Here is a 16,193-nt window from a genome sequence, read left to right on the forward strand (position 1 = left end):
CCTTCTGAGCGTTTTTTTCTGCTTTAGATAGGCATCAAATCACCAGATCTTTCTAGTTCTATTCTAGAATACACATTTTTAAAAGTTCAAAGGTAAAACTAAAAGTTCAATCTATATCAGTACTATTTACCTATCATACATCCTGAACACTCATCAAATGGCTTATTTAATATTCTATCATTTTAGTAGAAAGAAGTACTATACAGATGTTCAAAGAATTGCATTTAGACCATTACTTGAGAATTCCAAACAATGACTTCCTAACTTAAGAGCTGATATCAGCAGAAAGAGAAAAGGAAAATGGAGATAAAAAAGAAAGGGATCCAAGAAAATAAACAGATAGATATACCAGATTTAGGACTCTGTGGCTTCTGCTGGTTTTATTTCAGAGACATTCTTTCTGTTTTCTAAAATTTTAAGAGTATACCATTTACCCTGCTGAATTCACAACTGAATCACAAAGTAAAAGACTACTTACTGCCTTGAAAAATGTGAACTGGCTTGATTATAGTAAGCAGAAGCAGATATAACTCAAAGGGAGTAATTGTCTTATTCCTCAACCTAATTTTCAAATGCATTCCATTCCTAGATAACAGCTAATACACATGGAAATCAATGTTTACAATGATGTAATTCTTCCATCACACAAAACACTCTGATTTTCAAGCTCTTAGATTTGATTCCTTCACTCCAAAGACGCTCTTTTTCGTACAGTGACTTCAAATTGGAAGAAATTCAGTGATTTCAAATGTTTCCCACCTCAAAGGTCCAAAGATATTTTTAGACTCTTGGATGACTATAATAAACAGTTTTTCTTATTTACAGGTTAAGAACATAGAAAACATTTATTTTTTTAACTTTCACTTCACTCTTCAGCACAGAAAAACAGTTAGCTCTGTTATGAACTGTACTGGTTACCCTCAATTTCATAGGATGACGTCTCCAAGCCCAATGTGACTATTTGGAAAATCGACCCTAGAAGTAGGTAAGTGTCGGTAAGGTTATTAGGGTGGGGACATTATCTGATAGCACTAATGTTCTTATAAGAAGAGGAAGAGACCACAGAATGCTTTCTTCACAGGCACAGGGAAAAGGTCATGTAAGGACACAGCAAGAAGGCGACTGTCCACAAGCCAGGAAGAGAAACCTCCCCAGAAACAGAATTTGTCAGCACCTTGACCATGGGCTTTTAGCCCCCAGAACTGTGAAAAAATATCTGTTGCTTAAGTCACCCAGTCTGTGATATTTTGTTATGGCAGCCCAAGCAGACTCTTTAATCTCTAAAAATGAAAAGCTTCAATTTCTGAGACAGTTTGACTCTACCAGCAATCCAGTTGAATAAGTAATGGATAGCTGCTACAAAAATGACTCATTTATAAAAAGAAGTGCTTGGAACACATTGAATAATTCACCTAAAAATTATTTATATGTGTGTGTGTTATTCTAAATTAAACTGTCATTTGGGAAGAGCATAAAGCTTTGAATCCTAAGAGATATCATTCTGTTATGCCGGATTCTGAGTGAGAGGGGACAATGTCAATAGAGAAGTCCTCAGAGGAATCTACATAATCTCACCCTCACGAGAAAATAGGAGCATAAGAATCTTGAAATAGAAATGTTGATTCTTTTGAAACCAAGTAGTACTTGCTCTATATGGGGAAGAAAATTTTGGCAACACTATCTCTTGTTCTTGTACCTTGAGATTTTTTATTTTCTTGTTGCTGACTTCATTAATATTCAAGAGTCAAGGCCATATGTCCACATTTGGCAATCACTTTGTCCCTAGGACTTCTACATTCTCGGTGGTAAGAAGTGAGCTATTAGATCATAGGTGGTTAATATTTATTTCTACAGGATTCATCCTTTAGGTGACAAGGATATAAAGTCATTTTTAATTTTCAATAGAACTGTAGAAGAATACATAGGTTCTTATATATCTGGGACAATTTTTTAAAATTCTCAGAGAGGTGTGTGTGTGTTTAAATACAAATATGTAAATACATTTTAGACATGTACATATTGTCAGATGTCTATCACAGGTATTTTATAATGCATTCAACATTCTGGAACCCTGATCACATTTTTCTTAACTACCATTTCCTGAGTGCTTCCAATGTGTGAGGCACTGTATCAGGCACCTGACATAATTCCCTCATTTAATTATCCACAAGGTAGAGATCATTATTCAATATTAAGAAGAGAAAACAAAATTTCAGAGAGATTAAATAATCACCCAAATTTTCTCAATTAAAAAGTGCCAGAACTAGGATTTATGCCTAAATTTCTCCGAATCCATAGACATCTACGAATGTTCCTTTTCCTCAGTCTTAAGAAACTATAAATTATCAAGGCTTTATTTATATACTTATAGATATTTAAATCATCTTAATTCACACAGGTCTGGTAGCAGTGTTTAATAAAACCTGTGGGATTAATCAAATCAACACTGGTTGAGTTCACTGTGCCCAGCAATTTTCTAGAAAGCTTAGGAGAGAAAAATACAATCACTCTACAATGAATATGACCCCAGGTGAAGTACACTAGAAAACTCATGGGATGAGATTGTTAACCTCTCAACAGTGTCTGCATTCTTTCTTTCTCTCTAGAACGATTCTTGAAATTGATCTTAAGTAGAAGCATTTGGTTACCATTATATGGTAAAATTATGATATTACTATTGAAAAAAGCAAAGAACCCATTTTTCTCATGCTCTTCTTCTATATCAAATTAAATAATACCTGTCAAAGTTCTACAACCAATTAAATATACAAAAGAAGTTATTATGAGTATCATTATTTCTCCCAACTCTTTATTCAAACCACAGTCCAGTCTGCAATAATTTTCATTCACTATTAAATAACTTATAAAACAATAATGTAAGCCTAATATATACTATATTTCCATTTATCACATAGTGGGAAACGTGATAAAACTTTTAAAACTTTAAAAAACTCTTGAATTTTATCAATTCCTCATTTGTTAAAAATTGTCACAGGGTATCAAACTCACTGTGTTCCATGTAATAAGAGGATTCACAGTCAATAATTTTACATGTTAAACAGATTCATTTACTGTAAGACTTCTTGGAAGTTTTATTATATTAGGTGCATTCTGTCTAGAAGAGCCCTAGTTAGGATTATGCAGATATTACACTTAAAATATGCACTGTGCCTCCCTATCAGCCTCCTCACCTTCTTAAAAGGCCATTTCTATCCTATGACATGAGCTGGCCATGTAACATGATTTAGCCAATGAAATACGAGACATAATGACATGTGCCACCTCCAAGCAGCAGTTTTGAGAGCCCAGATTCTACCATCATTCCTTTTTCTTTCTGCCACAAAATTGGTACATCCCAAAGGGGTCATCCTTCAGCTTTGGCCCAGAAATGAAGAGGACATGGAGTAGAGTGATAGCAAATTCATCAGACACATGAACATGAGAGAAAAAGAAATTTTACCGCTATAAACCACTGAAATCTGGGAACTCTCTGGGTAATGAGACATAACTTTGCCAAAGCTGACATATATTATTATAGCATGTTTTCTAGATCTACTGAACCCTGGCATCATTTTGCTAGGTAACATCTTCCATGATTTGTTTTCTTACTCCTGATTTTGTACAGCATATTTTCCATTAGTTAATATTATATTTAAGATGAACATATACGTATGCTAGAAATATACTTAGATTTTAATAGGATTTTGTCAATTTCTGCTTATAGTCAATAAAACATTTTATTGAAATAACCTGATTAACATTCAGAAATCACAGTTCAGAAGGCTACTTAGGTCAAGACTGCCAGGAAACTGTCGATTAATGATTTAGTTTTCTGAAAAGGTAATATAAAATGTCCTCCTGTTTTACTTTTTATATATGTATTCATATTCAGAAAATCCAGAATATTGCCACAAATTTAATTTTCTTTAAATCTCACTATACTCTTTAGGATTAGTAATTAAAAATATATTTGAAATTTTGATATCAATATTCAAACATTCTATAGTCTCTTCCACTGACCTGATAAAACTATAATCAACTGTACCCTAATTGGCATTTTTAAAACCAGAATCTGTATTTCTAACTTAATTAAGCCTTAAAGAACAGCACAGAAAGTAGGGAAAATAACTAAATCCCAATCTTGTCAATGGCAATAAGATTTTGTTGGTGTAGTAACACACTTTCAAGCTAAATGGCAGTTATTTTTATAAAGTGTATAACCCTAGACTGTAACATTCAGAAGAATGGTTCAGAGACTGATATGAATGCTTGTTTCATAAAGGCAACATTCAGTCATATATTTACTAAAACAAAAAGGTAGACACAACTATTCTAGACAGACCTAAAAACCTATCAAAAATACTTAAGAACAGAAAAGATTTAAGATTTTCAATGAATAGAGAAACTGAAGAATAAGTTCATGTTCTGAAAATTATTACCAAATAATATTTACTATTTCTGTTAATTTTAATTTATATCAAATTCCTTGGTTTTATAAATCATCGGTTCACCATAAAGTATTCAAATGTTGATAAAGCAATCACAATTGTATTCCAGGACTGAGAAAACTCTATGCATTTAAGTAATCATTATTAAAATTAATCTTACAATATTGCCAAAGGAGAAGTTTTGAATATAACTTCTGTACAAGAGAAAAGAATAGTATGTTTCTTAGTCACATGAAATTATAATTTGCCATATAGATATTTTAAAATCAACTTTTTTTTCACTATGAGGTTTTCATATTCAAAATAGTTTCATGATGCTACTATACACACTTCTATTATTTTTAATAGTTTAAAAAACCCTCCATAATGCTTTGATACTAATTCATTTTTCAATTAAAGCCAAAGGCAGTACAAAGAAAAAGGCTTTGGGCAAAGAGTCCTACGTAATATTTATTTAGGCATGTATCCTCCAGATATTCAGGACCTAATAAACTGTCTTTTTAACAGTAGCCCATTATTGCAGAGGAATGAACCAGAGATTATGAAATAGTTAATTTTTTTAAATTCATGATTTAAAAGGAAAATTTAACTTACTTGATAATGGAGATTAAAATATCACTTTAAAAATACTAATGAAATTGACAAGAAAAAAATACAAAATTATCACACTTCCCTGATCAATATGGAAGGTGAATCCATCAGATGGGAAAAAGTTGAGACCAGCTCTGATAACACACAGCTCTTGACTGCTTCACTGCTTCCAGGTAAGTAAGAAAGATGCACCTGCAGTGCTGTTCTTACCAGTCAAGTCAAGACTTTCCATTGTGATTTCAATGGAACATCAGAACTTCCAGCTTCTGTGATGCAGCAGGATTCTGTGAAGGACCCATAGCAAAGTGGTTAAAATGGTGAGCCAGGAAGCCCTTTCAAACAAAGTTGACACTTATTCTCCTTTAACCAATCTCCTTTGGCAAAACAGTCGTAATCATTAAGACAAATTCACAGCCAATCAAAATCAGACAAATTATTAAACATCCCTCTACTAACTTAGAGAGACCTAAAGAGTTTATAGCCAAATTTAACAAAAAGATAGTCACTAATATTACTCCATGGGAATTCTGAAATTAAAGTTACAGAGACAAAGAATTACACGCAATCATTTCTCGGCATTTTGACTACAATTAGGTATAGAGTTACAGGTGAATCCTCTGGAAAAACATGGCATTAAATTCATATTCTGACTAAATCCAAATTATTTGAAATGACTTGGCCCAACCCAACCAGTAAGCTATAGTTCAGATGTTAATATTTTATATTTTATCTTTTATATGGTTTAAAGACAATGAATGAAGCCAAGATAGTTTTCCTTGGGGGTGGGGGGTGGGGGGTGGGAAAATACACACAAATAGAGAAAAGCTGTTACCAAAAAATTACTTTCTATGTGACGAAATAAATGTAAGAGGATGAAAATCAGCAAGAGTGTAAAAATTAAATGAATACTTTACATTAATATTGCAAATATAAACATATACCTCAATTGCATAATTTCTAAGAATCATGTTATTTCAGTTTCTATGTGAGACACTCATTTAGTTTTCCAGATGCTTCATGGTGATACTAAATCCACATTCAGCTAATAAAGACAATTTCCTGCCCCCCCCGAATATTATGACAATATATTTCTTTACCATCAGTAGACTACACACACTCCAGAAACTGGGTACCACTCCCTGGCTTTAGCCATACTGTTAGTCATTTTATGGCTTGGCTAAAGTTTTTTGCCCTAATCAGCCACTATAATATGGAAGAATTGGTGCTTACACAGTAAATATCAAAAACACGTAATGATTCATCTGAGTAATCCTAACTAGGCTTAGATGATTCAGTTGTCACCCAGTCCTACTGAAGAAAATAATAGCTGGGAAGAATAAAGAAAACGGTCTCCCGTGGCTTCACACAGGATACTACTCATTCATCCACATTTTTAAAATAAGGGTATGGATGAAAGAATAAATCCAGATTTTTTAAGCAAACTACAAAGGACACATATGAATACTTTCAAATTAAATGCCTATGCTTTTACCAAGGATGTGTACAATTCCAAAAACTGATTAAATAAATGATATAAAAATCTGTCGATTGTCATAAACTAGGCAACTTAACAATATTAAAATGCTGTTTTAAGAAAACCACATACACAATCTCTTATGTTTATTTCCATACTTTTTTTTCATATAAATCCAAAAAGGCCAGTATAGAAGAAAACCACTAAAATAAAAGTTGTATGATAAATATCCGTAAATAACTGTCAAGTAAATAAATTGGTATAAACTAAAAACAAAATAAATATAATTAGTACTGCCAACACCAGGAGAGGGTCCACCTTTAATTTTGACAGTTACGCGATCTGCTTACTTTGTTTTTTATTTTTATTTTTTGTCTTTTTGTCTTTTTAGGGCCACACCTGCAGCATATGGAGGTTCCCAGGCTTGGGGTCTAATTGGAGCTGTAGCTGGCTTCCTACGCCACAGCCATAGCCACGCAAGATCTAAGCTGTGTCTGCAACCTACACCACAGTTCACAGCGACGCTGGATTCTTAACCCACTGAGGGATACCAAGGATCGAACCCACAACCTCATGGTTCCTAGTCGGATTTGTTTCTGCTATGCCACGTTGAGAACTCCTGCTTACTTTTTAGTTTAGGAAGTGAGTGTATGCTATCTGGGAAATAAAATATGCTAATATATCCTATATGCAGAAGTTCTTTTAGGAGCTCAAAAATAAACTCTCATTAATTTTAAAGTACGCTTATAGATTTGTTTGTTTCTATAATCAGATATATACTAAACAATGGACCATATCTATACCTTATTTTGATTATTGTTCAATACTTTATCACCTATGATGCAACTATCTACAGATAAAGTGGGGAGAGAGAGGAAAGAGGTTGACCTTGTTGTGGCCAATACAGGTTTTAAAACTCAGGATAACTAAAAAACCATGTTGCACATAACTGACTAGGAGGGGGAAGCCAGGGAGTCAGCCACAGAGCAGAGGTCAACTGCAGGACTGAAGACCCTGCCTGAGACAGACTCCCTTTGAGTTCTCTGGCAGCCAAACTTGGAAACTCCAAATTTTATATGGCTATTACGAATGCCCACATGGGTAGCCTGAGAAAAGGAGTTCCAGCAAAAGATGTTCTGCATTTAAGTTACAAGTACTTCACAAAACATTTTGATTTGATAGAAATGGGTGGCTGTGTGAGATGCCAGAAGGATGGGTGGGCAAGAAAAGGAAATGTCTAAAGGGTGAATACAACCCTGCAGAATACCTGAACATGCCCTTAGACCAAAGCCAGGATTTTCAACTAAGCCATCGTATGCCTGCCTATGTTCTCTAAGGCTTCCTCTTAACCATCCCTCTCATCCCCACAGGCTCTTGGATTCCTGACCCTGCCCCCTCCATGACACTGCCTCTCACAGGATGCTCAACTAGCCAGGCCTGATCTGGCCCGGCTCAGGATTCCCTCCAAGAAACTTGATCATGGCAGGTGAGAGAGCTAACTTTTAATTACCTATTATTTACCTCTTACCACAAACAGGGCATCTGACTTGACATTTGAAAAACTCATCTTCAAGAGCTGGCCTAAACAGCCACTGCAATACCCGAAAGCAACTGGCTTGGTGGCAGCTTACACATTACCCCTTGAGACAGTATGTTTTGAAAGCTTGTTATACTAAAAAAGGTGAGGTGCCACTTTTTACAATGAGGCAGGCTCCCTCATTAGTGTTAATGCCCAGTATAACATTCAAAGGCACATCATGGCAAAATCCCCTTCCATGCCAACACTTTATGTTTTGCACCCTGATGTCACTACAACCTAGTCACTACAGAAGGGACTCCAGGCAACCATGTTGCCCATTTACATGGAAGAATATTTAATTCCCATGAATGACTGCTTTTCTGATGTTTTCATCAATTCTCTGGGTAATAGATTAAGCTTTAACTAACTCATTTTCATACATAACCCTAATTCAATCAAGCTCAATAAAAAGTCATTCTGGACTGCAATTATTTGCTAAGGAACAATTACATTCAAATGGAAAAAAAAAAAAAAAACTTGCTGAGCATAATACAATGAACAGTACAGATGCCTCTCCATTTATGGAGCCAGAAACAACAAGAAAAACAGCCAAACTGCTAGAAAAAGAAATAGATTCTTTCCTTATCTTCCTGAAAATAGAATACTCATGCTTTTTTACACCTGAAGAAAACAAAATGGAGAGCCCAAGAAAGCAAACTTGTAAATTATTATTTTCAATTATGTTTACGCTGTGAAAGAGGCTGTATTTCTAATCTAAGAGTCAGCACGACCTCTGAGAGTCAAAACAAACCCAGGTCACAAATAAGTCTTAACATCCACTCTTTCACTAAATCTTCCACTGCCTTCGTCCATTTTCCCAACAATATGTATTCTAGTCTTACAAAGTAGACGGTCTTAATTTTTTCCTGTCTTAAAGCTACTTTTTAAAATAAATACAATTATTTTGTTTTCCTCAATTCACTCTTTTTATACACTACATATTTATAAATAAAACCTAAATGTTTAAAAACTTAAACACTAAGCACTTACTTCTATGTAAATACATATTTACAGTAAAAAACAAACAAATAAACAGAAAACCAATTGACTCACTGATTTAACTAAAGCTTTCCCTTGTCTTGTGTATGCATAAGATCCCCCACCCAACCCACTGCACTCAATATTCTTTTCATCTCCTCGACAGGACTACCAGTACATTACAAAATAGTACTGAAAAGGCATGCCAGCTATTATGCAATTTTGGCCCATAAATTCCACACCTCAGGTCACTGTGGTACACCAGGGGTGAAGGATGTTTTTTCTAGAAATGATAAGCTCCAGTTAAATCATTTGCTGGAATAAGTTATCTTCAAGTAGACAAAGATAAATGCAGGAAGATATATAACATATAAGCTTTTTAACAAAAGAGTTGTCTTTATTCATACTTCATACTGTGACAGTGACAATACGAAGTATGAATAAAGACAACACCTGTTAAAATCAAAGACCCTGCCTGTCTTTATAGTTGAAGCTTAAACCACAGGCATTTCTGGCCAGGCACCAATCTTTAACAGAAATTACAAGTGTCAGCTATACTGAAAATGAAAATTTCTTAAAATGCAAATCTGAAGTATCTCTTTATCACCTTCCCACCCCCACCTTGCATTTCCTCATGACCCAGAGCCTTTCAGTTAAGAAACCTTAAACAAGTAATAAAGGCAAACAAGTCTTAAAAGTTCACTAGATGATACTAACAGCAAAATAAAATAACTATTAAGTCATTACAGATCTGTCCATCTGTTTGGAATTTCCAGAAAGATGTTAGAAAATACCAGCAGAAAGAGAGAGAAAACTCTTGGCATTCATTGTTAGACATGGACCTCTTAAAACAGCAAGATGAAAGATTTGGAAATCCTCTCCTCTTCAGTACTAAAAATTGACCAGTTATAAAAGTATGCTTTAAAAACTACCTACCATCTATCTACACGCATCTCTACAGCACAGATTTGAGAAATTATTGATGACCTACTATGTAATAACACTACAAAAGGTATTATAAGAGTTGCTATTTTCTGGAAGCCAACAATCTAGTTGGGTAATTGCACACACACACACAGGCAAACACACATGCACAAGGTTACACAATGACAGAAATATATAATGTCAAACCAGTAAGAATTCCCAAAAAGTTCGATAACACGAGGGAAATCTTTATGTGAAAGACAAATATAGCTGGAACCTGAAGCACCAGCTGCAAATTGGGATGTGAAGAGAATGGAGAAGGGTGTCACAAGCACAGCAGAGGCCGAGCCTAAGTTCCGTACCGGCAAGAAGAAAGATGGGAGGGATCCAGAGGCAGATCTGGTCAAGAATGCAGGCTTCAGACTAGAAAGTGGAATATGAAATGTGGGCAAATGAGAAAGTAATGCAACTTGCCCTTTTTTTTTTCAGTCCATAGTCTCAAACAACAGGGCACGGTTAGCAGCACAGTGTTCTGCAAAGCATACCAATCTCAGGGGCCCTGTTTACTTACTAGCCTGCCATTATGGGCCACTTTCTGAGACACTTGGAACCTCCATTCCTCATGTGCACTAATCCCTACACCTCTAAAAGTTGCCTTAAATTACAAGAATATAAATACAAAGTGTTTGGCATATAGAAAGTGCTTAATAAATGTTAGTAATCTCACTAGCGTTAAAACTATGCGGTAGAAAAGCATTTAATAAAAAATTACATTGTAAACATGCTAAAGTTTGCCTTGAATAGTCTCAGCATTTCCACACTAAGTGAATTGCTAGTTTTTCAAAAGGTAGATTTTGTTTTAATTTAGGTAGTTTTAACTTATATTTAATTCTGACAGTCTAAACAACCACTTTTTATTCCTACCAATTTCAAGCTCCATTAGCTGATTTGATAATATGGATATTTTATTATAATGCTCATTTGCCGTTAAGACTGTTGTTTCAGGGGCCATGGTGGAACTATGAATTTCTACGGTTTCCATAAGTAGAGGTGGAAAATGAGTAGGCATTAGTCCAGTCAGATGGCTTGGCAGGGAGGCCCTGAATGCCTCTTTTATACTCTTGTGAACTATATAAATATGCCTTTGACCTTCTCAGGCAGGGGAAATTGCACATTTAAGGCAGAAGGAGTTTCACTTCCAGGAAGAGTATAAAAACATGCTTGCCAGCAGCTATATGAGGAACACCAACAGGGAACCACCAGGTACTTTGGGAAGATTCATTAGCTCTATCAAGCCACTGAGCTGGAAATTATAAGGTTAAGATAATCCCAGCTCTGTGGGATTTCCCACCTATGCATTACTGTGGGTTAGCCCCAGTAAACCTTGGCCTACGCACTTGAAGAATTAGCCTGTGTCTTTAGTGAAAAGTTCTGTGAATGAAACCCACTGGAGGAACTTCAGGACCACCTTGTCCTTTGAGGTAAAAAAGGACTCCTTTAATCAGTAATAATTAACAATGTACAGAAAATCACACCCTTACTTAAACAATTTAGTCCGTAGTCATTTGATTAAAAAAAAAAAGGAAGTCACTCGTTAGCAATTTACATAATTTTTTTTTTTTTTTTTTTTTTTGTCTTTTTGCTATTTCTTGGGCCGCTCCCGCGGCATATGGAGGTTGCCAGGCTAGAGGTCTAATCGGAGACATAGCCACCGGCCTACACCAGAGCCACAGCAACGCGGGATCCGAGCTGCGTCTGCAACCTACACCACAGCTCACGGCAACGCCGGACCCTTAACCCACTGAGCAAGGGCAGGGACCGAACCCGCAACCTCATGGTTCCCAGTCGGATTCGTTAACCACTGCGCCACGACAGGAACTCCTACATAATTTTAAGTGGAAAATATTCTATTCTGAGAAGTCAAGGACACTAGGCTTCCCCATTTTTCCTTATTAATTAAACCCCACAAAGACAATTTAAAGAAATATAAACATAAACATAATAAAAAATTCTGTGATATTAAAAAGCACATCTCCATTAAAATTTATATTGTGTTATTTAAAAACAAACCAAAAAACCTGTACTGTCCAGAAAGAGTCCCTGTCCCTTTCAGGCATGTCTAATGTATATCCAGTGAGAACCTCCCCCAGGTATGTTAACCGCAAGAACTTTCCTGATATGAAGACACTAAGGAGTCTGCTCAAAAATGATCCACAATAATGTGTCAACACATTCCCAGTTGAAGTTATTTATTCACAAAGCAGTTATTCCTAGGACAAACAATACAATATGGTAATTAGCTATTTTAAAGCAGAAAGATCCAAGAAACTTTCTTTAGAGAGAAAGAGAAGTCCAATCACATTTCCACAGCTGAAACCAAGACAGACCCCAAAGGGTTAAATGACTAGACAAAAGGCATTCAACTGGTTTGTTGGCTGGGCTAGGTAACACCCCATGAGTGCACACTGCTGCCCATGTAGGATCTGATGTTAGACCCCACTACATGTGCTAATCAGTTGTGGAATCACTGAATGCTGGAAGCAGAGCCCACTCAATTCACCCCCTTGGACTACACAACAAGCTGGAGACAGAGCTAAGCCAGAACCCAGGGCTCCTGCTATGGGGTGTTCATTGCCCTTACAGCACACTGCTCTTCAGGACCAGCATCAATCTGTTTGATCTGCAGTTTGCCATCCCTGGAACAGCAGGAGGCTCCAAACCAGCTTACATCAGATTTCTACTCTTCCTCTGGTCTTCCATAGTAGCAACCCAGCTGGAAAGGGATCATAAAAAAGAACCTAACTTTTCACTCTCAGGGTTAAGTCAAAGAATGCTTCTTGGCTCTAGAACACTTTCCCCTTTCTCTTCTGAATGCAGAAAAAGACAGCCTTTTCATTGTAGATATTTCTTTGTGTTTTTAAATACTCTCAAATACCTTGGAGTAAGAAGTTAATGTTTGTTTACTTGGGGGGAAGGAGGTGGAAGGAAGTAAAAGGGAACTCCGTACTTTCCACCCAGTTTTGCTGTGAACCTAAAACTGCTCTAAAAAGTAAAGTTTATTAATTTTTAATTTTTTTACTTCAGTCTAAGAATATTAAAATTAAATACTGACTAGTGGACAACAGGCCAATGCCAGTTGAGAATTTAAAAACAGTAATTCTCCCTTAAATGCTCACTCCCACCAGAAACACCTAGTAACAATTAAATTTACATCCTCCATTAAACCTAAAGCACAGGCCCTACAACGACAACCTCTGTACATATATGTGCTCCACCGTTCACTAATCCTCAATAAATGCCTCTGCTCCTATGGCAGTTAATATTTGAAGTAATAGACAGTATTTGGCTCAAATTAAGCCAATTCAAATAAATTAAAGGAAATATTCTCCAAGTATTCCCATTGGTAGACACAGGGTTTATCCTTTGCCACTTATTCCCACAGAGTGACCCTCAGAGATCAGTTATACAACCACAGAGGCCACCAAGGACACAGGACTCAAGGTGAATGGTGAAAGGTATATGCCCTGCAAACATCTGTTAAGAGCCGTGGTTCTCGATATTGCTAATAAGTACTTTGAAATTTTAACCTTTTTTATAATTAAGAAAATCAGATCTTCTCACTTTTTAAAAAGGAAACTTACTGTAGATGCTTTATTTACATGGGAGATTAATCAGGCACAAAAGTACCATTTTCTATACTGGACTTTCCTGTCCAGTATAGGTGTATCTTCCATTTTCCAGTAAACACACTCTGATTTGGGGGAAAATACTCATTCTTGCTCACAGGTCATGAGTCTAGAGTGGGACTCACCTAAATCTACCCAAGCTACAAGGACAGAAATATAACCCAGGCTCAGCCAATCAGCTTATTCCATCTTCTAGACACAATGGTTGGGTAAGAAATAGTTGTGAAACATGAATCGGGGCAAAGCACACAAAACAAACAACAGGTATGAGAAGCTATATTATTACTAGTACCTGAAGAGAGAGGAGAAAAGAAAGTAGAATGGTTTGCAGTTTTGTTGTAATGAAAGAAAAAGGACATAAAAATAGTGGACCACACACATAAAACCTCCTGAAAAGAAATGAAAGGGAGAACTGATTTATTTTACTTTATTTCAAATCCTAATTTCAATGAATTTATTCAAAATTTTTGGCACATCATAACATTCAGTAAGTCAAGATGTTTAAATTTTCAATCTGTATCCTACAACACCGATTCCTCTTTCAATTTACATTTCCTATAAAGAGGAGTTTCAGGTTTCAGCAAAAACACTGAAAAACTGGATGATGTTAATATGATTTCTAAAACCAATTCTAAGAGCAATTCCAGTGTCTTGAAATTTGTTATGTATGCCATTATATTTAAGAGGACAGCGACACACAATTCATTCTCCATGCCTGAAATTACTTTTTTTCCTTATACTTAGGAGGAAGAAAAAAATCATGGAATAGCTGGGAATACAGTGTTTTTGCTTTAGTGCGAGTTACCATACATATTTCTGGAAAAACAATAAAATTTTGAAGAACTAAAGTAAAATATAATAACATGAAGGCTACTCTGAATATAATTTTTTATTGCAGGAAAACTGGTATATAACATCATGCAAACCTCAGGTGTGCAAAATTATAAAGCAATATTTGTATATACTACAAAGTGGTCACCACAGTAAGTATAGTTACCATCCATCCTGTGCAGTTAATCTCCTCCACCAATTTCACCATAACCCCCAACCTCTAACCACATTCCACTCTGGTATCCACCAATCTGTTCTCTGTAGTTATTATTTTGTTTCTGTTTTATTATTTGTTTACTTTTTTAGGTTCCACATATAAGTGAAATCACACAGTATTTCCTTCTCTGACATTTCACTTAGCATAATACCCTTTAGATAACCATGTTACAAAGAATAGCAAGATTTCACTTTCTTTTTAGCTGCATAGTATTTGTGTGTGTGTGTGTGTGTGTGAGAGAGAGAGAGAGAGAGAGATCTTCTTTACCCGTTCATCCACAGATGACCACTTAAGTTGTTTCCATACCTTGGCTATTCTAAATAATGTTACAATAAACACATGGTGCTTATATCTCTTTGAATTAGTGTTTTCTTTGGATAAATATCTGGATCATATGGTAGTTCTGCATTAAATTTTTGAGGACTCTCCATATTATTTGCCATAATGGTTTCATCAATTTATATTCATACCAAGAGCATACATGGGTTTCCTTTAATCCACATTCTCTCCAACACTTATTCCTTGTCTTTCTGATAACAGCCTGAATGTAATTTTTTTTTTTTTTTGTTTGTTTGTTTGTTTGTCTTCTCTTAGGGCCGCACCTGAGGCATATGGAGGTTCCCAGGCTAAGGGTCGAATCAGAGCTATAGTCGCCGGCCTACATCACAGCCACAGCAACATCAGATATGAGCCGTGACTGCGACCTACACCACAGCTCACGGCAATGCCAGATCCTTAACCCACTGAGTGAGGCCATGGCTCGAACCCACGGCCTCATGGTTCCTAGTCGGATTCGTTTCCGCTGCGCCACGATGGGAACTCCCTGAATATAATTTTTAAAGAGCATCTTCTTTACATACTGAGTTACTGTTACAGATAGTAATAGCCGTATTTTACTAACATGATTTACTTATTGTAATACCTTCAAGGTCCATCCACGTTGTTGCAAATGTCAAGATTTCGATCTTTTTTTATGGCTAATGTTCCATTCAGCCACTTTACGTCTATAGAATGAAACACACAGTCCATCTATACTTAAGGTAATTATTAATAGGTATGTACTTACTGCCATTTTGTTGATTTTAGGGGGTTTTTTGTAGTTACTTTTTTTGCCCTTTCTTCTTCTTTTGCCCTCTTCCCTTGTGATCTGACTAACTTTAGTGCTATGTTTGGATTCTCTTCTTTTTTTTGTATGAGTATCTAGTATACATACTTGATTTGTGGTTACCATAAGATTTATATATAGCAATCTATATATATATATATATATATATGATTATTTTAAGCTGCTGATTTCTTAAGTTCATACACTGTTACTCTCACGCAATATTTACTGTCATTTTTTTTTTTTCCTTTATGGTCACAACAGCAGCATATGGAAGTTCCCAGGCTAGGGGTCAATAAGAGCTCCAACTGCAGGCTTACACCACAGCCAGAGCAACACTGGATCTGAGCCACATCTGCA

General features: G+C 35.9%; 1 protein-coding gene across 44 annotated transcripts in view; it reads right to left on the reverse strand.

Annotated features, from left to right (window-relative positions):
* BBX (BBX high mobility group box domain containing) overlaps positions 1–16,193 on the reverse strand; it is a 285,641-nt gene that overhangs the window by 162,576 nt on the left and 106,872 nt on the right. For 41 of the 44 annotated variants that reach the window (XM_021070479.2, XM_084991463.1, XM_021070484.2 and 38 more), the window contains one exon: positions 5,250–5,323. The exons of the other annotated variants lie outside the window; for them this stretch is intronic. Coding sequence is in view for 12 of the 41 variants with exons in the window: in XM_084991460.1 (XP_084847586.1) it covers positions 5,250–5,271 (22 nt within the window). In the remaining 29 variants the exon portion in view is untranslated. The remainder of the gene's footprint in view (positions 1–5,249; positions 5,324–16,193) is intronic. 44 annotated transcript variants of the gene reach the window in all.

This window comes from Sus scrofa, chromosome 13 (assembly GCF_054392235.1).
Source record: "Sus scrofa isolate SSC_HxYL_T2T_F1_AM1 chromosome 13, Sscrofa_HxYL_maternal_Yorkshire_Landrace_v2.0, whole genome shotgun sequence".
In the NCBI taxonomy this organism is placed as follows: Eukaryota; Metazoa; Chordata; class Mammalia; order Artiodactyla; family Suidae; genus Sus; species Sus scrofa.